Raw genomic sequence first — 25325 nt, 5'->3', positions numbered from 1 at the left:
GTAGGTTAAGCTTCTGACTTCAGCTCAGCTCACGATCCCACAGTTCATGGATTCAAGCCCCACATTGGGCTCTGTACTGACAGCTCGGAGCCTGGAGCGTGCTTCAGATTCTGTGTCTCCCTCTTTCTCTGCCCCTCCCCTGCTCGCGCGCTTGCTCTCTCACTTGCTCTCTCTCTCCCAAAAATAAATAAACATTAAAAAAAAAAGCATAACTTTTGACCCAGCCAACCCACTTCTAGGAACTTACTTTAGTGAATTATTAGCATAAGTAAAGTTATATGTGGATGAAAGTTAACTGTAGCACTGCTTAAGAATATATTTAAAATTTAGAGAAACTATTTCCCATTAAATTATGGTACATCTGCAAAATGGAATATTCTACACCCACTAAAAAGAGGTAGAGAAGTAACTTCTGAGTGTGGTACTTCGTAGAGGTTGGCAAATCCTCTTTGCAAAATAAAAGTATCAAGCTGGACAAAATCATCAAAAACAACCATTTGGGGGCTATGAAACTTGAATAAAGCAACATTTATTCCTGAAAAATCAAAGCATTTAATTTTTGAGAAGGATTTGTTCTTGAAAAATCAAAATTATACTTAAAACATTCCCACAAATACAAAATAAAACAAAACAAGAAACTCTAGAACTAAAATGGCTCCACTGGGAAATTCTGTTAAACATTCAAGGAAGAAACAATACCATTCTTACATAAACTTGTTTAGGATATAATGAAGGAGGGAATATTTTTAAACAAATTCTACATGGCCAGAATTATTCTCATACTAAAGCCATAAAAAGACATCAAAAGAACAGAACACCACAGACCAGTATCTGCCATGAAAATAAGTGTAAAAATCCTTAACAAAATACTAACTACAAAGCAAGAATTATAAACTATGATCATCTGGAGCTATCCCAGGAACGAAATGGTAATTTAATATCCATAAATCAATTAATGTAGTACATATATTACTAGAATAAAGCACAAATACCAAATGATCATCTTAACAGAAGAGGAAAGAGAAAAACAAAACAATCCATAAATCCAGAGGCAAGTGAACTTCTACAGCCAGATAAAGAGCATCTACAAAAACCTATAGTTAACATTTTACTTCATGATAAAATGAAATGATTCCCTCCTATTATGAACAAAGAAAAATGTCCCTTGCACCACTTCTATTCAACCTGTAACTAGTGGTTCCAGCCAATGCAATAAGGCAAGAAAGAAATTTAAAGCACACAGATTGGAAAGAAAGAAGTTAAAGTATCTTTTTTTTTGCAGAAAACATCATCTCATATGCAGAAAATTCTAAGGGATCTACCAAAAGAAAAAAAAAAGCTACTAGAATAATAAGCAAGTTTAGTAAGATCAAAGGATATAAGGTTAACATATTAAAATTAATTGTATTTCTGTATGCTAGCAAATAACATATCAAAATTGAAATTAAGGAAATAATTCCATTCTGAATAACATTAAAAAAAAACACTCAGGAATGAATTTATCAAAAGAAATTCAAAATCTATTCCCTGATAACTACTAAACATTTCTATCAAAAAAACTACAAATTAGAGAAATATGCCATATTCATGAAATGAAAAATTCAACATTGTGAAAATGGCAATATCCTCAAAATTAATCTACAGATTCTATAGAACCTCAATAAAAATTTCAGGAGTTTTTTGTTTTGGGGGTGTTTTTTTGTTGTTGTTGTTTACAAATTGACAAGCTGCTCTTAACATTTATGTAGAAATATAAGAAATATAGAAGAGCCTAAGCATTTTTTAAAAGAACAAGCGGCGCCTGGGTGGCTCAGTTGATTAAGCCTCCAATTTTGGCTCAGGTCATGATCTCACAATTTGTGGGTTCGAGCCCCATGCCACACTCTGTACTGACAGCTCAGAGCCTAGAGCCTGCTTCGGATTCTGTGTCTCCTCTCTCTCTCTCTCTGCCCTTCGCCTGCCCATGATGTCTGTCTGCCTCTCTCAAAAATCAATAAACATTAAAAAAAACTTCAAAAAACTTTAAAAGAACAAAATTGGACAGAACTTAAGCTTCCTGACTTCAGCTTATTATAAACTATCATTACTAAATCAGTGTGGCACTAGCATGGGTTAAATTTATAGATACAATGGAAGAGAAGAGAAATAGAAGAAATAAGCCCAAACATTTATGGTCAATTAGTTTTATAAAGGTACCAAGGCAATTAATTCAATGGGGAAAGGACAGTCTGTTTGACAATGGGGCAAGAACAACTAAATGTCCACATACAAGAAAAAAAACAAACTTCTAGACTTGCACCTCATATGCACAAAAAAATTAATTCAAAATGTGTCATGTTCCCAAATATAAGAATGAAAACTATAAAACTTGTAGAGGAAAATCTTTGTGACATGACTTAGACAAAGAATTTTTAAAAGCAAGACTCCTAGGGGTGCCTGGTTGGCTCAGTCGGTTGAGTGTCCAACTTCGGCTCAGGTCACAATCTCGTGGCTCATGAGTTCGAACCCCACGTGAGGCTCTGTACTGAAAGCTTGGAGCCTGAAGCCTGCTTCGGATTCTGTATCTCCCTCTCTCTCTGCCCCTAACCCACTCGCATTCTGTCTCTGTCTCTCTCAAAAATGAATAAATAACAAAAAAAAAATTGAAAATGCAAGACTCCTAAAGAAAAAAAATGGATAAATGTGACTTCATCAAAATTTTTAAATTTTGTTCTTCAAATAAAACCATAAGAAAATGAAAAGATAAGCTACAGATTAAATACTTGCAATTCATATATCTGATAATAGACCTATATATAGAATAAAAAACTCTTATAACTCAAATAATGAGAACAAACAACCCAATGACAAAATGGGCTAAAGATTTAAATATACACATCACCAAAGAAGACAAACAAATGCCCAAAAAGTACATGGAAAATGCCCAACATCATCAGTCATTAGGAAAATGAGAACTAAAATCACAATCGGAGAAGACTGATGATACCAAATGTTAGAAAATCCTGGAGAAAGAGGAAGTCTCATACATCACTGGTGGAAATGTAAAATAAAGCCACTTTAGGAAAGAAGTTTGGCAGTTTTTTAAACATTAACTTACCACACAACCTAGCAATTTTATTTCTTAGGTATTGAGGAGGGCACCTGTTGGGATGAGCACTGGGCGTTGAATGAAAACCAACTTGAAAATAAATTATATTTAATATAAAAAAGTAAAAAATTAAAAAGTGTATGTCAATATAAACACTTATATGTAAATATTCATAGTAGCATCATTCATAATATCCCCAAACTGGAAACGAATTTAATCAGATGATTAAACAGTGTGGCATATCCATAAAATGCAAGAAAGTACAACATAGATGAACCTTAAAAACATTATGCTAAATGAAAGAAGTCACACCAAAAAAAAATCCACATTGTAGGATTCCATTTATATGAAATTTCTAAAGAAGAATAGCTATTAAGATAGAACGCAGATAAACAGCTATCTATGAACGGAACTAGGGACTGACTACAAACAGCCCCAGAGGAACTTCTTTGAAGTAGCAGAAGTGTCCAAAAATGGGATTAAAGTGATAACTGTATGAATGTGCAAATTCAATTATCACTGAATTATATATTTTAAATGGATGGACATCATGGTATGTAAATTATACTTCAAGCCATTAAATATTTTTAAAAGGTTGAGCTAAAGATGAAATGGAAAGATATCCATGATATGTGCTAAATAAGGTCAAATGTATATAGATCTTCCTCCACTTAGGATGTGGTTACATCAGAAAAACTCACCCTCAGTTGAAAATAGTCTAAGTCAAAAATACATTTAATACGCTTGACTGATCAAACAACATAGCTTTGCTTAGCCTACCTTAAATGTACTCAGAACACTTATATTAGCCTACAGTTGGGCACAATCACCAACCACAAAGCCTATTTTACACTAAAGTGTTAAATATCTCATGTAGTTTATTGAATGCTGTACTGGAAATGAAAAACAGAACAGCTGTATGGGTACAGAATGGTATGAAGTGTATTAGTTCTTTACCCTCATAACTGCAGGGCCCACTGCCCAGCGTCATGAGAGAGAATCATACCATGTATGGCTAGCCCAGGAAAAATCGAAACTCAAAATTCAAAGTACAGTTTCCATGGAATGCCTACCACTTTGGTACCACCATAGTGTGAAAAAATCGTAAGCCAGGGACCAATTTGTATGCAACAAACTGTTAGCAGTGATTGCCTTTGAGAGCAGAAACTACAGTTGGAGGAGACAGATTTTTTACTTTGTTATATAATTTTTAAAGTTATAAACTAATAGATTTATTATTTCTATTTCTTATTTTTGTTTCTACAGTTTCCTTTTTTGACGTTTATTTATTTTTGAGACAGAGAGAGACAGAGCATGAACGGGGGAGGGGCAGAGAGAGAGGGAGACACAGAATCCGAAGCAGGCTCCAGGCTCCGAGCCATCAGCCCAGAGCCCGACACGGGGCTCGAACTCACGGGCCACGAGATCGTGACCTGAGCCGAAGTCGGACGCTTAACTGACTGAGCTACCCAGGCGCCCCATACAGTTTCCTTTTTTGAAAAGGCATGACTGACCATAATCATGGTTTCCCATTATCTTAAAACACGATGATAGCCTTGTAAATCCCACAAAAGTCAACTCAAAAGTGTCCATCCCCATTTAAAATACACAATTCTTCCCTTCCCCTGTTTTAGAACCCCAGACTTATAATTTAGTATCCTGGGGGAGAACATTTGCTAGTGAGTGACCCATCTGTGACTGGTGGCAATACCTTTGCCACACAGCAGGAGCTGAATGCCCTGCATGCCTTCAGGACACTGATTGATCTACACTTACAAGAGAGGACCAAACCCTGTCCAGCATGGCCGCGTGGCGAGTCACAAAGTCCTGGTTTCAGACCCTAGTTCTGCCACTCTGGCCATGTGACTGAGTGTGAGTCACACAATTCCAGCCATTCCAATCCCTCTCCTGACTTGCTGGGTCAAGTCGCCATAGCATGTATAGGCACGTGGCTTCTTCTTCCTGGAATGCATTTCCAACTTGGCTTGGAAATCTTCAGGCAATGATTAAGATAAATGATGTTGGGTGCAGACCGCCTGAGTCTGAAACCTGGCTCATCCACTTACTAGTTGATAGGACTTTAGGAAGCCAAAAAACCAGCCTCCTTCATTGCACTAAGAAAGTCATCTCTTTTTTTTTTTTTTTAATGTTTATTTATTTTTGAGAGGGAGAGAGCGTGAGCAGGGGAGGGGCAGAGAGAGACAGACACAGAATCTGAAGCAGGCTCCAGGCTCTGAGCTGTCAGCACAGAGCCCACTGACACAGGGCTTGAACTCAGGGACTGTGAGATCATGACCTGAGCCGAGGTCGGAAGCTTAACCTACTGAGCCACTGGGCTCTCCTACCTCCATCTCTTAATTGTGTTATGAGAATTCAGCAAAATAAGGTATGATTGGCTTAACATCTAGCCTAACATCTGGCATTATGGTGTACAATAATTTGCAGCCATTATTAGAGTAATCAGCTGCCTCAAATCTTCTCTGAACTCATGTGGATTCAATAAACAAATCGATAACTCAGCCCTAACTTCTACCTGCCATGAGGCCCTACTGGCCTCTGTGCCCAGAGAGTACAGGCCCAACTCACACAGGACTGCAGTTAGTCAAAAGGGGAAATGGGTGAGACTATGCAGAAGACAATAAAATTCAATACCATAGGGCAGATTTGGAATAGAAACGAATATGAGATATGGTATCAAAAGAGCCAGCTTTGAGTTTCAACTCCACCATCTTCGGATCAGGAAAGCCTACACTAATTGCAACACCTTTCTGACCTTCAGTTTCCTGAGAGTGAGAGTCATCTCCCAGGTGAAGACCAAAGGAGTTTACTGGGTTAAAAGTGCTTCGGAACCAGTAAACCTTTGTAGGATGGAAAACCCGCTCAATGCCTTATTAACTATATTCATGGAATCTTTGTTACGTACGAAGCATAGCACACTCTGTGTCACGTAAGCGCATATAAAAATGGTAAGCCAAGGGAAGAGTGATTGGAAAGACTGAATAAACTCAAATCTTCCTAAAATTATTATGGTGGGAGTAACCTTCCAGTAGAACCAAAGAAAGTATTCTCTTCAATCTATGTTATGAACCCCTCTCAAGTCCTACGGAGTACCATATCCTACTCATGGACTTTCAGTCACAAAGGCTCAACCTCTTCTCTCTACAATAGAAATCTATCACAAGGAACTAGAAGGATAATTGTGATATGCATTTAAACCTGATTTCGGTGGGTGATGGGCACTGAGGAGGGCACCTGCTGGGATGAGCACTGGGTGTTGTATGGAAACCCATTTGACAATAAATTTCACGTTAAAAAAATAAAAATAAAATAAAACAAAATAAACCTGATTTGGTTAGGTAGCCACATCCAACCTTACACAAAAATGCCTTATGATCATGCTGATCCAGGAGCAGGACCACCCTATTCCCACCCCACCCCACCCCCATCTAAACCATCCCAGAAAGATGGCTATCAGAGCTACACTACCCAGAAGGTCCCTGGGACTTGACCTGCTGACCTGAGGATTCCTTTTAATGCTCTTATTAATGGAAGAAGAAAGCAGTCCAGTAAACTCACCCAAAGACTTGGCATCAAGGGAATTTCCCCAGCTAGAGAAAAAGCACATTGCTCTTCTAAAGAATTTCCAGAGAAGCAGATTTCTGCAACTTCATTTGGTAACCTGGTCCATGTCTCACAACTGTCAACTCGTAGCTATGGGGCAGCAAACAAATATTTGGGGAAGGGATGAAGGGATTGTGCATTGCTTTGTTCTGCTGGTGGGAACCAGTTCAATCCTGCATGTGTTTTAAATCAGCAGGCTCTGCCATACTGGGTGGGGAGACAAGTGTTCCTTTGAAACCCTACAAACTGAGAACTGGAGGAGCAGAGGCATACCTGGCTTTTTCTGTAGCTCTATTTGGAGCCAGGGTCAAAGCCTAGGGCCTCGCAGACAGAGTGCAGCTTGCAATTGAGTCTTGTGGCTGGTACCGTACTCTTTTCAATCTTGATTTGAGTGCCTCTGTCAGCCTTGAGGGTGTGTGGGGTTATGAAATCCCTGGTTCCCTGAGGCTCATCACTCCCTGTTGCCTACACAATTCAATTACTCACACGTTCAATCAGTCAGCAAATATAATCAAGCCTCTTCCAGGGTCAGGCTGAGCACTCTTCTGGGTATTTGGAAAACAATGAAGAATAAGATATATATAAAAAAAAAAAAAAAAAAAAAAACCTTGCTCTTTTGGAGATTACATTAGGAACAGACAACAGCTGATACAAGTAAAGCATAGAGTGTACATATAGTGCACCAGAAAACGATAAGGAGATCAGGAGTGACAGAAAAGAGGAAGGTAGTTACTGAGAAGATGAGGTCTGAGCAGACACTTGAGGGACATGAGGAGCTGACCTTGTGGAAATCTGGTGGCAAAGCGCTGCAGGCAGGCAGAAGAGCCAGTGCAAAGGCCCTGAGATGGGAACAGCGACCAGGCTGATACAGCCTGTGTGGGGAGCAGGTTACCTGCAAGACCCCTGGAAATACTCTATTTCACAAAATCGACCCTAGTGACTAGTAAAATGCATAAATCCAACCCCGGACCATGACCTACACAGCATCTTGGCTTAGGTGTGGTGTTGTCCCTTGAAGACCAAGTAGGGAAATGGAGACCAAACACTTCCATTTATGTCAGGGACACCAACTTGCTTCTAAGAAGGGAAACTCTGAAAGTGCCTCCCTCTCCTTCCTCCCCACTAAGTCCTGTCAGATCTTCCTTCCAAAGTCAGTCTTGTCACTCCCATTTATCCCTCTGCCAACATTCTCACCCAGCCATTCATTATTAAAGGGAAATTATCAAACACCTGTATGTGCCAGCATGGAGTATACATGCTGAACAACACAGACATAGTCCCAGCCTCCCAGAGCTTATAGTTCAAAGGAATCCCAGCCTCTAGCATTTCATTAGAAGAAACCACCTCCTAACAGGCATCCTTGAATTTAGTTTTGTTCCCTCCAAGCCATCCTCAATCAGCTGGTCAATGTGACACTCAGGATGATTCCAGAAGACTCCCTACTGGCCTCAGAACCAGCTACTACGGCTATGCCTCCTCATGGATTGCAGTCTCCCCTCTTCCTCCTATTGGAAACCATCTGCCCATGCCATTCCTTCGGCTCTGAAGATCCTCTCAAAGTTCTCCAGAGTCCCTCAGCTGCCATCCCCTCACCCTTCCTCAATCTCATCCTTCCTCAATTCACTGAGAGTAGGGAGGTCCCAATTTCTATACTCATTCATTCTTCTTACACTTCCTGAGTCTACTGGATGTTGGGACCTGGGTGAGCAAACCGCAGTTCCCACCCCCCTGAAACATCAAATCTAGGAGTTAAGACAGATATGAATTCAAAAAATGTAGGATTATTTACCTCATTTATGTTACTTGATTATATAATGATTTTATTATTTGATGACTATTGATCATAAGGGGATGATTCCCCAACCACATGAAGTTCTCTGAAGGCAAAGTACAAGGTATTGTGACAACATTCAGTAAGTAATATAGAGCTTAGTTTGGAGGGGATATTGAGAGAAAAGGCTTGTTCCTGGAAGGACTGACTTTTGAACTAAGATTCAGTGCAGCAGTATCCTAACGGAACTTCCTGCAGTGATAGAAATGTTCTGTCACTGTGCTGCCCAATCCAGTAGCCATGAGCCATGCATGGCTCCAGAGCATCAGAAATGTGGTGAGTGCTTCCAAGGAACCGCATTTCAAACTGTTCTTTATTTTAACAAACTTAAATAGCCACATGTGCCTAGAGACTACTGTATTATTGAATAGCATGAATCCAAGGATGAAGAGGGATTAGAGATGTTGGCAGAAGGCAAAAACGAACGAAGGATGCGTGTACAAGTCCTGAGGCCAGAGGGAGCACTGCATGCTTGAGGGCAGGACAGCAGAGTGTGGCTGGAATGCAGGGAGAGGAGAGAAGCATCATGAGATGGACCAGGAAAGTAGGTGGAGCCCAAATCATGCAGGACCTGAAGACCCTGTTAAGAACCTGGAGTTCTATCCAAATAGTAGTCTGATGCTACTGAAATGTGGTGAGCAAAAGAATGCCGTGATCAGATTACATTAAAAAACAAAAATCATTCCTGGGGCACCTGGGTGGCTCAATCAGTTAAGCATCCAACTACTGATTTCAGCTCAGGTCATGATCTCACGGTGCGTGAGTTCGAGCCCCGCATCGGGCTCTGTGGTGACAGTGCGGAGCCTGCTTGGGATTCTTTCTCTCCCTCTCTCTGCACTGCTCCTCCCCCGCCCCCGCTCTCTCACTCTCTCTCAAAAAATAAACAAACTTTGAAATAAAAATCATCCCAGCTCCAAGAAGGAGACGGGATTGGGAAGCCCATACATGAGATCAGTTAGGTTCTCACACTAATCCAGACAAGCAACAAAGGTATGTGGTGCTGGAGATGGAAAGAAGGCAGAGATCTGACCTGAGTTCAGGCTCGTCACCAACTTCCTGGGTGACTTAGGGAAGGTCAATTCTCTGGGTCTCAGTTTTTCTTTTCAACTGTAAAATGGGAACAACCACCCCTGCCCCACCTACCTTGTATGACAATCAAATGGCTATGAACGAGCTTTGTAAACCTCACAGGTTCTACAAATGTAAAAGGTTAACATTATTGCTCAATCCCACATGGGCTACTCCCTCTTCTGCTCCTTCTCCCTCCAACCATTACTCATATAACTAGTGCAACTTAGAACAAAACAATACTTTGTTGGCTTCCTAGGTGCTGGGTTTTTCCATGCAACTGAACCATTTCATCCTTAGGGGCAGAGAATTCGTTATAGCCCTCTTCTAGACACACTCCAGTTCAGCAAAAATCATAGCACATAGCAGGTGCTCAAACAAAGTGTCCATACTAAATAACACTCAACAAATGCCTGTTGGCTGACTGATGCCTGCAGCTTCTTTTTCCTTCTTCCTAATGGAAGCTGGTACTAATCATACACAAGCTTGATATGTTCTCACCTCCTTGGGAGGATTAAGATTGTGGCTCCAAAAAGAGATCTAAGCCCTTAAAATCAGGGACAGTCTATACCTCTAGGACTTGTGTGTTTCCATAGCACTTTTTAGACATGTGAGTACCGACCCAGTAAAGACCCACCAGTTTTAGGAGCAGCAGGAGTAGGAGAACCAAGACTAGGGTTTGGAGTCCCCTCCTTAGGGGTCTCATCCTGTCTCTAATACCTGTTAGTTTCAGAGCCTCAATATCCTCATGTGTCAAAAACAAAGAATGGCAGTCTACCTCACACAGTCACTGCAACATTTAAGCAAGATAAAGGATGCCAGAGTTTACTTCTTTGTAGCTCTAAGTAACATTAATCCAACATCCATTGATTGAGCAACAAAGTTGTGCCAGGCAACATATTAGATGCTGCAAATACAGGGGTGATGGTATTAAAGCGACCAAACACATCATCAAGTACAATGAAACCTGTTAAGGACCAGATAAAATGCTATGTGGCAAGGACAGGTGAAGACAGTGGGTTCTAGGGCAGCACAGAGGGGTTGCTCACCCTCTCTTTCCTCTGAGGTTGGCAAGGGAGAGCAGGGGCTGTCAGAGGTCATCCAGGAAGGCTCCCAGGAGGAAATAATGCTTAAGATTACCTTATAAATACCTGTGGAGTTGGGCAGGTAAAGAAGAGAAGAACATGTCAGATAGTAAAAATAACAGAGGGGCACCTGGGTGGCTCAGTCAGGTGAGTGTCCGACTTTGGCTCAGGTCATGATCTCAAGGTTTGTGGGTTTGAGCCCCACGTCAGGCTTTGCGCTGACAGCACAGAGGCCACTGTGGATCTCTGTCTCCCTCTCTCTCTGCCCCTCCCCCACTCGCACCCTCTCTCAAAAATAAACATTAAAAAAAAAAAGAAAAGAAAAGAACAGAGGTGTTTAATTCATTCATGTACTCCACAAATATGAATTGGGCATATCACAGGCAAGGAACTCTAGGGAAATTTAGATCAACAAGACATGACCCCTGCGAGGGACACACATTTTTCACATAAGCAGACAGCCAGGTAAAGCCACTTATAATTCAGTATGGTTAAGATAACAATCAGGGTAAGGTCAAGGTTCCCCACATAGTGGCAAATTCAAAACACTTCAGGTAGTTTAATATGATTTCCAAGCAGGGAGCATGGGGAGTGGAATGAGGCTGGGGACAGGGGCAAAGAGCAGAGCATGAGGGGGCAGCTGCAATCCACCCCTTGCTCATATTAACCATGTGACCTTGGACTGGCTACCTAACCCTTCAAAGCTCATTCCTTCCAGCTCTGAAACAGAATAAAAACTACGTCAAGAGGCTGTCGTGCGCATAAATGGATGTGAAGTCTCCAACATGGTACCTGGAACATAATTAGTGCCCGAGAAATGGTAGTTGCATCAACATCATCATCATCTTATTGTTGTTGTTGTTATTGTCCTTATTAACTTGACTAAGAGGCAAACCATCTCAGGCAGTGTGAACGACCCAGCTTGAGAACAACTGCTCTCAAGCTCTTAACTCCCTGAAGTCCTTGAAAAAGAAGACACAAGACAGGATGTATTTTACATCACCCTTTGCCCTATACCAGCGCTTGTCAAAATCTTACATACAAAGAACCCTAAAGACAGGGAGTGAGCAGACAGTCCCAAAAGGTACCTCCCTAATTGACTCTGATGTTTCAGCGTTTTATCCTACTTCATTGTCCTGCACCATCTACCCATTTCCGTTACTGTTACCATCACCACCACCACAGGAAAACACAGTGCTTCCTCATTTCCAGGCACTGTTGAGGCACTGTATATGCATTAACTCATTTGATCCTTCACAACAACCCGCTGCAGATAAGGTACAATCATCTTTCCCATCTTACAGATAAGGAAACTCAGGCAAGAAACATGAAGTAACCTGTGCAAGAAGACAAGCTAATGAATGTCGGAAACAGGATGTCAATCCAGACAGTCTGGCTCCAGAATCTGTGCCCTATGGTGTGCTAACTCCTGAATATAAAAATGCTTCCCTCTCTAAACCTCATACCAGCCATGAGCTGCGAGTAAACGTGTCATGCTTATCCCATGGCTTCTGGCACACAGTCACACAGCCATACTCCAGGTGAGGGGACAGCCTGAGACCCAAGAGCTTTATCCCAATAGCCTCAGTGCAATAGCCTCACTAAGGACCAATGCCCAGGGCACTCATGGGGGCTCACAGTGCTCAAACAGCTGATGAGCTGGCCAGCACCGGGAGATGATTAAAAATCTACCATTAAACCAAGCTGTACTTAGACCAGACCTTTTTTTAAAGTAGCTTTTCATCAGGGGATTATATTTTCTTCTTGACAATTTCCTTAATGGCAAGAAAGGCTATATGTTAGAAGAACAAAGGAGACCCAAGGGCAAAGAGTAGAAGATTCTCACCAAGGCGGGGGCCAAGAGTGAGGAGGGAAGAGGAAAATTAAACAGGCAGAAGAGACATGCCCCCACTTTTATTCCTACAGAATGCTCCAGCGCTGCCCACCCCCACCTCCTCTCTCTGCCGTCTTCTCTGGGGGCACTAACAGCAGCCCAGAGCTCATTAAAGTTTAAACAGACTGATCAATACAGACAGAATGGTGAATTGTCCATCTGCAAATTACCAAACCCTTCATGAATATTTAAGGAACAAAACTAGGAACAGAGAGAAGAGAGAAACCAGGACTTTATTTTTCCCTCTAAAAAAACAAAACAAAACAAACAAACAAAAAAAATAACAGACAAAAATATCTCTGTAGCTCCTGATCATCAGCAGGCTGACTGCAATCCAAGGCCACTCAACATCAACATCTGCCTGGCACAACTCAAAGTTTTGCTTCCTCAAAACACACATGTGCATGCCACTGCACCTTTGCACATGCTGTTGCCACTGAACAAAATGAGGCTCCCCAACCTGTCCACTTGGAAGGCAGGACAGTTCAGTGACTAAGGGTGCAGCTCTGGAGTCAGCCTGCTTACGGTTCCAGTCCCACCATGAACCCAGTCCCCTCATCTACCCTGTCAACCATTCACCATTGGGTAAGTCACCTAACCTTTCTGTGCCTATTTCCTTCTCAATAATACAGGGGTCGTAATAGTACCACCTTCATAAGGTCATTGTGAGGATTCACATACACGATGCATGCTACCACGGTTTACACAGCACTGGGCACACCTGAAGGCACAGCAGGTGTCAGCTATGATTATCGTGACTTCCTCCACATTCGGTCACATGTGACCAGATCATCTGCAGGCTCCACATCTGTCCCATCTACCTGTGCCCGAGATCCCCTTTCCTCAGCTCCAGCCATAGCCACTTAGCCCCCAGCACCTACTTGAGTCATAGTCTAGCTGTCTATTGATCTCTGTCACTAGCCTATGAGCTCCCGTAAGGTAACGCCTGTATCAAAAGCACCCCAACACTGTCCCTGACACCAGGTGTACAAGAGACATGCTCAGCAGGTGAGGGCAGGGGAGCATCTGCAAGGGTAGAATGCCACAGCTGTGGCCATACCTTTGTGACGACACCACATGCAGCCCAGATGTCCTCCGAGGACTGCTCATGGTGGTTGAACTGAGGCTCCCATTGGCTAATTGGCTGGTCTGCGAAAGCCAAAAGGACTCCCCTCTGGTCCACCAGAGCCGCACGCACACTGCCCGTTCCAACGTCCACACCCACGTAGTAGCTCCCTGGTTCCTGACCTCCCCCGGGCATTGCGGTCCCTCCACCTGCAGAGATCAAGGACAAAAACCACACTAAGACCAAGTAGGTCTACAAAATTGGGCATAAAACATCTTGAAAGTGGAAATAAAAGGAGTGCAGCTGACTGGTGGTCATTTGCTTCCTCGTTCACCCAACAAAAGTGCAGAGTGGTCACAGAATGCTAATGGACACATTGAGCTGGGTGGTGGGTCAACAAGATAGGCAAGGCCTTAGACATGGAGTTTCCATTCTTGGAAGGAAGTCAGATGTGAAGCAGCTACAATCTCACAATTCTTTAAGCAGAGGCATGATACCCAGTGAGTAAGAAGTGCTTTACATGTAAATAGGGGGTGTGGAATCCAGAGAATCTAGAGCTAATAGATATGTATTTATTCTCATTAAATTTGAATCAAAGTGAGGACAGTGGCTACAGTACAAAAAAGGAACCTCATCTACCCTGTCAACCATTCATTCAAAAAATTACCTACTGAGCACCTGTGACATGCCAAGCACTGGGAAAAGTCCATGCACCCCTCCCATATTCCTCACTGCAACCCCAGAAGGAGTCTATTTAAGTCATCCGAATTTATAGATCATCAGAGGAGACTCCAAGAGATACGTCACTTTTCTCTTAAAGGCAGGTCCACACACTTAGGAAGAGTAAATGACACACGTTGTACTGATGGGGAAACAGGTCTCTTAGACATGAAGAGAGGCAGCAGCATCATTCACAGGCAGCCCAGACCCACAACTTCCCATGTGGTACCGCCAAGTCCCATGCATGCCCTTCCCCTCGTTCCCTCTTAACAGCCTGCAGGGTCACTTTGGAGAAGAGGCAAATACACTGCAGCCGAGTCATGAAGAGACTGAGAATTGGGAAGGAGCCTCTCAGGGCACAGGATCAGGAATTTGTGAGACCGTCTGTTTTCTTTGCAGACCCCTTGTGAGTTACAAGGAAATCTGACCAGAGAACACTCAGGAATTCCTTGGCCGTCATCACCACTCTAGGTCCCTCTGGTCAGATTAGCCCACATGACACAGAAATCTCCCAGCGACTTTCATTTCCCAGATCAGCCTTTCCAAGAGCAAGAACAAGCCCCCAAGACAACAGCGCTGGTGAACAGGCTACAACTCCCCAGGTGAGCCCGGGGCAGTCTTTGCACCCGGGAATCTCATTTCAACCAAGAAAGTGGCCTGAGCCCATCCATTTCAAAAAGGTAATGCTTCCCTGGCAAAGCCACACTTGGGGATGCTAAAACGCAGCCAGCCCGCAGATGTTCAGTTACTGCTTCCTGGATATTTATCCCATTCAAAAACAGCTTCATGAAAAGTGACCACTTCTGACTTAATCACAGTGATCTCCCAATGGTGTTTGCCCCCTTGGGCTAGCAGGCTCCCTGGCAGGTGGAAGGGAAAACAGGGAGGCGGTGCTGGGGAGCCACAGCCAGCACACGTGCTACCTTCAGCAGGGCTTCGGAGAACAGCTCCCAGGCTCCAGCCTCCACGCTTTCTCAGCCTGACTTCCTCGCTTACATGCTTTGGGAGCTACACAGGATCTATAGCACCAGACATCAAGCCACGCATTCCTCAGTGTTCTTCAAGCCATGACTCACACAAAATTTAAGTGAAACAAGTCAAAGTGCAGCTGTTCCATTTGAAGCAAAGATCAGCCCAGCGCCCCCTCCACACCTCTCCCTGCAGCCACCCCTCTGCGGGGCCCTTTCTCGGGACCCAGGATGGTTGAAATACAGCATGGTGTCCTGCATGGCATCCCAGGCCCACCACGAGCTTCCCCGTTTGCTGTCAGGCATGTCTAACACAATCCCACCAGGTCTTACACCAACCCCAGACATTCTGAGACTCCTCGCAGGTTCTCAAGGGCTCACCCTGCCTCAGGGCTGCCCCACCGAGGGCTTCCTACTTGCCCTTCCCTTCCTCACACCTTCCTCTCTTGTGAGCCTGGTGGCCACAGACTCACACTGCAAGCTTCCAGCTCAACCATCTCCCCTTCAGGAAAGACATCCTTGCCTTTCCCTGTCCCTCGCTGCCACCAGAGTACCATGTCCCTGCTTTCTTTTACAACCTAACCATTGTGAAATAGGATTTGTTTTCGGTTCCAGGTCTGTCTCCCTTACTGGCCTGAACCTAAAAAAAAGGAACTTATTGATTTCTGTATCCCTAGTTCCTAGTATATAATCAGCTTTCAATAAATGTTTCCTGAATGAGCAGCTAGATCAGTGAAATCAATAGGAATCATGGATGAACCTCATGCTTTAATAGTTTGAATTCCTAATTTCATACCTATACGCACGAGTGTTTTGTCTTGATTCTAATCTCTGTGTGCTTCATTCATCCAATTAACATTTACTGAATGCCTACAACCACATTTTATTAATTCTAGACACTCATTTTTTTCATTTTGCTTCTCTAAAATCAGTGGATCCTATAATCAGTGGCATCTTACAATCAAGTGGTAGCATTTTCTTTCTTGGTGATGCATGAAACAATAATGCATCTTGTAATCCATGACTGATATTCAAAGAAATGCAGAATGCGCCAGGCACGGGCACCCTGCTATGAGCGGAGGACAAGACAGGGCCCTGCATTGGCTCAGAGCTACCTCAAGTTTCTTCCTATGCAAATAGGAGGAAGACTGACCAAGCCAGTTCCTCCATCTCCCTGCTACTGACCACACCACAACCTCTTTACTCGGAATTCCCTTTTAGCTTCTCACTGTCCCCAGCGTAAAGGCCCAGGGGTGCTCCAAACACTGATCCTGGCTTGCGAAGAGCCCTCTGCCCTTGGCTAGAATTCCCCAAGGCTATTCGAAACATTTCAGAGAGAAACAAGGAAATAAATAGGAAATCAAGAGTCTATACAACCATTCCGGCTCATCCTTACTGGCCAGCCATCCCCCAGCTTCTCGCCATTCCTGCTAGCCCAGCTCCGCAAGCCTGGGTTGCTCACTTTTGTCTCCGTCTTCCCCTGCAGGGAGTGCAACATCTTATCACCCACCACCCACAAGTCCAATTTATTTCCAGCAAAATCCAGAGGCAGATTTCCACTCTGGAAACACCTAGGGCGTACCTACCTCAGTTCTGGTTTTTGGACCCATGTCCTCACTAAAGAGGCAAGAATCTACCCTTCAGGAGAGCTCCTACTTCTTCTTAAGAAGGGTGGAGCTTTACTATTAAATTATCAACTCCAATGTTGCCCAGATCACAGCTACCCCCAGTACCAACCCAGAGCCTGGCACACAGCAAGAACCTGAGTCTTTGTGACTCAGTGGATACCTTTAAAGCCTATCATTAGGGAATAATAAAAGGTGCTACGTCTACTGTGTCCCCAGTGCTCTGTTCAACAGCTTGCTTACATTACCATACCACGTTTAATCCTGACATCAGTCCTTCAAGGTTAATTCCTAGTATCATCCCCATTTTACTGATGAGAAAACTGAGTCCTAGACAGGTCAAGTAACGTGCTGCAGTAGATCATGTCACTAGTAAGTAATAGAGTTGACAGCAAACCCCTTCCCTGTGGCTCCAAAGTCTCTAACCATTCTCGGGGTGCTATACTGCCTGACTCTCCTCCATCTACTAAATGCCTATTTGCCAAGGACCCTGCCTACTTTGTCTAAGATTGGCTGATTCAGAACTCAAGGTGCCCCCCCTTCAGAGATGGCCCCTTCCCCAATGTCAGGCTGCCTCTCTCTGGCAAACCGCCCGTTTCTAGACCACATTACCAAAGCACTGGTCAGAAAGAGTCAAACCCACGGGGACAAGGGCACCATACCTCCTGGCACTGTTCACACACGCCTCCCAGTTCATGTTTTTCTAAGGAATAGAGCCAAATTAAATATTTCAGGTTCACCATGTTTCCCATTACTATAGTTTTAAGTGATCTCTTCGTGATTGTTTCCACACCTGGACCCCGAAAGCAGGGAAGCAAGTTAAGTTCAAGCCCTTGGACGGCTTCCCTGAAACTCGACCCTGAGAGTTTTAAAAACTCTGCCAGAGAATTCCCTGCAACTCATATCCCTTGTCTTGCCGCTCTGTGCCCTTTGTTCCCGGGTCGCAGGTACTCTCTGCTGTGTCCTGTACTCCAAACTGTATCCCGTGCACCTTTGCCTGAAAAAATAAAATACCTGCAAAATTGAAAACATTCCATTTTCTAATTTGTTAAGAAAAAAAAAAAAAGGATTAGGATCCGCCTGTGTGTCTGGCACTTGCATACATGCCTTAATCTCTTCCAAATGAAACTCAACCGAGTTGGTAAACCCATCACCATTTTGTACTTCAGTGGGACGGGGAAATTCGTCCAAGTCACATGAGCTGTAGATATGAACCTCGGCTTCTACAGCAAGTGTGGGCATCTTTCCACAACAACCTCTAACGACCGAAAACAAAATTCTTTGTTAACTTCTTCAATCACTGTATCAACAACAAATGTAGCAACAAGTAGCAATGATTAAGCTCTGCTCTGCAAATCACCCTCATGATTTTGTGATTCCATCCAATCCTTGTAACAACCCCGTGAGGCGGACAGTGTGAGCCCCTGTTCCAGTTAAGGAGACTGAGATTCTCAGCAATGAGTCTGTTTCACGTCACATAGCATAGAACCTGAGGAGCTGGGACCGGAGGCTGTGCTGGAATGGCTGCAAAGCCCACTTTATGAATGCTGGGGGTCAGAGCTTTGGTACCATCTCATTCTTTTAGGCAAAGACGAATGCTCTAAAAAAAACTCTGATTGCTATTAGGGCTACCGGGAGGGTGACAGGCAGGCAAAATGAGGACATGGACTGTGGGGGCCACGAGAAAGAAAAAGAGAGAAATTCAGGTTGCGCTGGACACAAGTCCTGGGCCACCTAACTTCTCAGTCTGCAAGATCCTCCACAGGGCAGAAAGAGCCTCCTGTCCAAGCCCCCAGGATGCACGGGACTCATTTTTAGCCCCGATTCATGATCAAAAGACCGCTCCTATGATAAATATTTAGATGGCTCATTAAATAATAGCTTCTATAAATATTATTAGAAATATGCCACAGGAAACCACAGGCTTCACGGCTGATTCTTCAACAAATGTGCAAGTTGTTCAAATGCAGGGTGAAAAAGGAAGAGGGACATGAACATGGGAGGCAGTTCTTTGCAAAACTATTTCAGTAATTCTAAGAAGGGTGTCAAGGCTACAAATATTGTGCCCAAAACCCCTCATTTGGGGGTTGTCTTGTATCTTTCCTCCTCCTTTTCCCCGATACAACCTAATAGCAAGAATATTGTTTCCTATGACTACAATCCTCCAGAGTGAAGGAGCTTACCTTCAGTCCTATTTCTTCAAAAAGGCCACTCCACCAGGATCAATTAGGTGACAGTGTCCACAGAAACAGTGTCCCAGGGATCTGAGAAGGAACTCAATATCCTCTTTCAACTTTGATCTCGGGACTCTGCTGTGAGCTCAGGCACATGAGTTCCACACAATTTATTTATTTGGTTAGTCAAATTGCAAGCAGGCGCTTGGTAAGTTTGGAAAGAAAGAGATAAGCAATGAGGATGCCTGTCCACTTCGGAAGCCCTCTAACAGAAAGAACTGAACAGCACTTCAAACGAGTCTCGCATGCTGTAAGATGGCAAGAAGGCTTCGGATGGGAAGTAAAGGGCTCATTTGGCAATAATAACAGTTGGCAATTCATAACAACTGGATGCCTAGTGGTTTCACCAACAATACCCCCGGGAGAAAACAGTACAGGTTGCTCGTGACCAGTTTTCCTCTTAAGGTGAAAAACTGTCTCCTATGGCTCCAATCTCCTAGTATGTTCACGAGATTAACTGAGATTATAGAACTGAAGCGACTAGCACAGCACCTGATGTGTGGCACACACTCCGTAAGGAGCTCCAATCGTGAGGACTATTATTATGTCCCTGCCAACACCGGATCACCTCTGGACACCTGCAATATACCCCGCCCCTGCCCGGGTGTTCTCACTCTAACAGGTCAAATCCCAGTAAACGAAGCAAATACTAAATACTTTCTCTGTGCCAGGACACTAGGACTCTTCAGCTGAAAGAGACAGGATCTCTGGCTTTAGAGCTGACAATCTAACCTAAGAATCTGACTTCTGAAAATCAAATGGTGACGACTCAAGTTATTCCCGGTGTTTGTGCTTCCAGCAAAACCTAACACACCCAGGCAATAAAACAGCTTGCTGCTGCTGCCGGAACCCTCGCCACACGCTGGGGACCAAGCGTCCTATCCCAACACCACCTTTCTCCACAGAATGCGGAGATGATGGTTGCAAGACGAAGTACCAGCTTGCTGTTTGCATCACTGCTCCAACCACGAGATCAGAAAGTCAGGATTTGTCAGGATACTGAGGGTCTTCATGTTCTGAACTAAGCCCATGTTTAAGTACAAGCCCCAGGTATCCAAGGAGGTGTAAAGTATTAAATCAGACAGGAGAAAGGCTGGCTGTTCTTTCAACTCAAAGATGGATTCCCAAAGGCAGAAAAAAAAGTCAGAACTCACCAAACCCCCATGTCTGCCTCACAATGTGGCAGCCACAGGATCAAAACTGAGCCAGTCCTGGATGATGACCAAAACCACCGCCCTCCACAAGCCACACAGGCAGGACACAGCAGCTGACACAAATACAAAAAAAATCCAACCATGTCGAGGACAAATGCACAGAACAGGTCCTAAAGAAATCATGGACGGAAAATCTGACTCATGAGAAGACATCCTCAAACTCCAACAACAAACACCGCCTTAACAGCAGATGATACTTTGGATCTCCCACATCCTCTTCTGTAAAACCCTGCTGACTCTCTCTTCTTTTCAATCCCTGGGATCCGATAAAGCAACTCCTTAGAAGCCTTTTATGACGCCCCACCAAGCTATTCTCTCCACACAGAAAGGGAGAGGGGACACCTCATTTAGAACACCCATCCAAGTATGTGCTGTGTCTCCCATTTACAGACGAGGATGCTGAAATTCTGTGAGGATCGATCTCCAGTGGATGGCCACAAAACCAGGAGACGAAGGAGGCTGTATTCAAATTCAAGTTTGTCCAAGCCAGCGCAGGGCTCTTGCTACTGTCCCTGCTACAACGTGGCTTTCTGTGCTAAACAAGGCGCCTTTATCCTGGGCAAACTCAGAATGCCCTTCCAGGTCTGTTTTTCCTGTGAAATCTTCTGGGACACTCAAACGTTAGAAATGGTTTCTCTCTGCTCTGATTCAGAAACACTATGTCACCCTAAATGCTATACTAATAAATGTGAGATACTAATGGACTGTTTGTTCTACTAGCTACTTCCTAGTACCTGCCTACTGGCAACACAGTGTAGGGTAACCTAGGAACGGGGCAAGTACCGGGTTGTGGGGGAGAGGGAAGATTTTTAATGTATACTAGAGTCAAATACCTTTTAAAATAAAAAGCCTCTAGGCACTCTGCCCTTGGAGAGTTCCAGAAGCACGATCAGCAAGCCTGTGTTCCGTGTGAGGCCCCTGGCTTCTCCCTCAGGACAATCTCCCTCCTTGACCAGGCACCTGTATGGGGGGGGGGGGCAGAGAAAATGGAGAAACTACCTGGACAAGGGGTTTTCTCATCTGAGTCGGTCTATCTTCCAAAAATACAGTTTACACTGAGTTCACTAAAACTCAGAGCGCGAGCCCAACAGTCTCACACTCCCATGCCAGGAACCTGGAAGCAGAAAAATGGCAAAACGGGCAGAAAGAGGGTGACGGCTGGCACACTGATTATAAATGCAAAGTTATTATAGTGTAACCTCAATATGCCAATTACCAAGCTAAGCCCGTAACGGGGAAAACTGTACACAAACTCAGTGATTTATTATTACATGGACTCTTCTTTTTGGAACGTGAATTCCTGACCTCTGAGTTCTGAATAATTTAAGTATATATGTAGTTTCTCTCCCTCTGTCACTTTCTTCTCCAAGAGGCTGTTGATTTGCTGACACAATTAAGTATGAACTGATTTTCTACAGAACTAACCAGACCTTCAAAGCAAGGCTCTTATCATTAGCATATTGGCTGAAATCCAAGGCTTTTCCAAGAAAAGTCACTCAAATTAGAACAACAGAAGAACCCCCAACTTCAGTGACTGCTGTCAGATGTCAGCAAATTCAGGAAAGGCTCAGGGCAGTATTAGCTAGAGCAACAAAATCCCTTCCCCCAACACAATCTTCCAAAACTCCTTCCTCCAGAGACCATGCTCAGCCAGAAGCCGAGGTCTTTGGCCTCTTCTTGTGTTTACCTATTTATGAAGCATGACCAAGTGGATTTTAGGTCCAAGGTGAAAGGCATAAAGAACAAGTTATTTGAAGGTCACATTTTACACTTGGGGAGCTGGATGGTGCCATTTCGCAAACATGCCTTGTCAAAATTACCAAGAACTATGGGACAAACTCAAACTACTGACTGAACCAATGCTGCTTCTGCCCCAAAAAAGCCCAAGCTCTTTATTTGGCCCCCAAGGACCTCAAAGCTCTAGTGCCCACCTGCCTCTCTAACCTCACCTCCCTACCTCCCTACCCCTCTCCCCAATCTCAACCCCCTATACAACAACCCTAGGAGCTACTAGCCATCCCTTAAATGAATGTTTGGCACCTGTGTTCATTCTGTTCCCTCCTCCTATGATGCAAAGAATACAAACTTGCAGTTCACAGAAAAAGAAATACAATGAACACACATGAACACTCAGCCTCACAAAATAATGGAGGAAATGCAAAACAAAACAACATAAATTCTCATGTAACAAGTTGGCAAAAATAGAAAACTTTGATATTACCCTGTTTCTGCAGGAGTGTGTGGAAAATAGGTAGTTTCATACACTTTTAGTGGGAGAGTAAGGGGTTCAGCCTTCTCTAGAACAATCTGGCACTATCTATCCATTTTTGAAATCTCCCCTTCTACCCTACAGGGTTTTTTTGGTAATGTTTTTGAATGTTTATTCATTTTTGAGAGAGCAAGAAAGAGCACGAGCAGGGGAGGGGCAGAAAGAGAGGGAAACAAAGAATCAGAGGCAGGCTCCAGGCTCTGAGCTGTCAGCACAGAGCCCCATGCAGGGGGTTTTGAACCCATGAACCGTGAGATCATGACCTGAGCCGAAGTCAGACGCTTAACCGACTGAGCCACCCAGGCACCCCTCCCCTACAGTTTAACTTCTAAGAATTGATGGATTGGCTCACCTAAAAGATATACATTAAAAATATACACTACAACACGTTTTCGTTAAGGCAAAAGCACACTCACAAAAACCCTGGAAACAAATGAAATGTTTACTAACAGGGGACTTACTGAAACTTCCACATAAGGAGCTATTAATACCAATGAGAAAGGGGCTAAAGAAAAATGTTAATGATATGTTATTAAATAAAAAAGCAAGTTCTTAGAGACTACATTTGTACTAGTTTGTTGTTGTTGTTTTTTGTTTTCTGTTTTTCTTAAAGACAGAGCATCACTGGGGCACCTGGGTGGCTCAGTCGGTTAAGCGTCCAATTTCGGCACAGGGCATGATCTCACAGTTTGTGAGTTCGAGCCCCGCGTCAGGCTCCGTGCTGACAGCTCAGAGCCTGGAGCCTGCTTCAGATTCTGTGTCTCCCTCTCGCTCTGCCCCTCCCCCACTCACGATCTGTCTCTCTCAAAAAATGAATGTTAAAAAAAAATTTTTTTTTTAAAAAGCATCAGTGGTTCTAAAACCGTGGTCTCCAGAACAGCATCAGCATCACCAGGGAACACTCGAAATGCAAATTCTCAGCCTCCAGCCCACATCTACTGCTTCAGAAACCCTGGGAGTGCAACTCCACAGCCAGCACTGTAAAAGCCCTCCAGGTGATCTTGACAGATGCGACAGGTTGAGGGTCAACGTACTGTACTAAGACCTAACACACAAGATTCAGGAAGCACACACCAACTCCCGCTTCCTGCAGTGACACCTAGGGAAAAGAAAGGTGGTGGAAACGTGGAGGACATTTTGAACTTCCCCACTCTGCTGACAGAATGTTCACAATGAGCAGCTAATACTGTAGTAACAAGAGAGATCTTCCTGATAGTGAGTGGAGCTTTGCTCTGTATGGCTCCCATCCTCCACACCTCATTTTTGTCCCGTGGGATCATCCAAACCACCTAATTCCTTTCAGGGGAGCTATCCCTTTCAAATGCTTTATGATGATTCTAGTGACTTCCTATTGGTCTTCTTTCCTCCAAAACTATAGGTTTTCAGTTCCTATAAGCGCTCCTCCATGCCATGGCTTTTTCTAAAATAAAAGGGATAAGGCGCACTTGATACGTTTAATGAGAATGGTCTTCAGACACTCATGTTTCCATGTGATGTTGTATGGAGAGCAGGTAAGCTGTACTACCAGCACATGGAAACCTGCCTGGAGACCCACTGGATGCAACATATACTGGGACAAATCAGGGGCCCATGTGGCCCAATATCCAATGACACTAAGAGCAGAATAATTTGTTCAGGAGAAAAGGGAAAGGGAGCTTGAATATGTTCCCAAACTATCTCCAAAGGAGGGCTCTGAGGGAGCCTTTGTCAACTACTCTCCTCTTCCTACTGTTTTATCAAGATGTATCTTCACATGAATCCAAATGTTTCCCAAACATACTTATAGTTTGAGCCAATCCTCACCTTGGATCTCATGAGGGCTGACTCTTTGCCAAGCACAGTATCTGTGCACAGTATGACGTGACCCTGCTAATTTCCCCAACCCTGGAGGGATCCATACTTAGAAATGGGGGAACTAAGGTTCTGTGCAGTAAGGTCACTTGGCCACCATCACAGAACCAGTAAAAATCAGAGAAGGACTTCGGTCCTATGCCCCTTCCACCAGGTCACCGAATACTTTTAAACGTCCTAACAGTAGCCTCATTCTAACCTCAAAGTTGGCCAGTAGTTCTACCATCCCAGAATTCCGTGAACGACATACACTGAGATTTGTCTGTTGAAATCACTCTTGACTTTACACAGTCTTCCTTTCATTCTTCGTCCCCCACAACCCACCAGTAACTGAGTCCCTTCTTAATCTCTCCATCCTGTGGCTGGTTTAGCAGAACACAAGCTCCTCGGCTGTCAGCCTGGTCTGCAACAGACTTTGCTGTAACGGAGGCCCAACTCCAGACGGCCAAGGGACTGGTAATACACTGAGCCTGAATGATTTCTACCTCATCGCCCTACTCTCCCTAAAGCCACCCCACAAATACATCACCGTGTATCACTATATAGGTACCTGCTGTATGAAGTCTGCTTCCTCCATGTTGGTAAGAGCCTCCTCAATAATTTAAGATGATGAAGGCAAAGGGGGCGGGGGCGGGGCAGGGGGGTGGAGGGAGGATGTTATAGAGGAGTCTCCTGGAAAAAGTATTCCTAGTTTGGGAAGGAAATCTCATCATTTCCCCCTCACACATCAAACCTACTTCTCCCAGACATACTATTCCTTCTCTCCTGTCTCTCAGTGAGCAGCACCACCA

The 25325-nt window shown here is 44.0% G+C and overlaps 1 protein-coding gene across 15 annotated transcripts in view; it reads right to left on the bottom strand.

Annotated features, from left to right (window-relative positions):
• Positions 1–25325, bottom strand: part of FGGY (FGGY carbohydrate kinase domain containing) — a 447559-nt gene that overhangs the window by 410875 nt on the left and 11359 nt on the right. For 5 of the 15 annotated variants that reach the window (XR_008294918.1, XR_008294919.1, XM_053214147.1 and 2 more), the window contains exons 1-2: positions 19150–19236; positions 13648–13862 (exon numbers count right to left, since the gene is read on the bottom strand). The exons of 2 other annotated variants lie outside the window; for them this stretch is intronic. Coding sequence is in view for 8 of the 13 variants with exons in the window: in XM_053214147.1 (XP_053070122.1) it covers positions 13648–13848 (201 nt within the window). In the remaining 5 variants the exon portion in view is untranslated. Of the gene's footprint in view, positions 1–13647; positions 13863–16927; positions 16986–19149; positions 19237–21247; positions 21375–25325 lie in introns of those variants that run through there. 8 more of the 15 variants (XM_053214150.1, XM_053214152.1, XM_027059043.2 and 5 more) reach the window with 7 other exon arrangements.

This window comes from Acinonyx jubatus, chromosome C1 (genome assembly GCF_027475565.1).
Source record: "Acinonyx jubatus isolate Ajub_Pintada_27869175 chromosome C1, VMU_Ajub_asm_v1.0, whole genome shotgun sequence".
Lineage (NCBI taxonomy): Eukaryota > Metazoa > Chordata > Mammalia > Carnivora > Felidae > Acinonyx > Acinonyx jubatus.
Note: the sequence above shows the minus strand (reverse complement) of the source record. Positions and strands in the feature narration are given on the sequence as shown.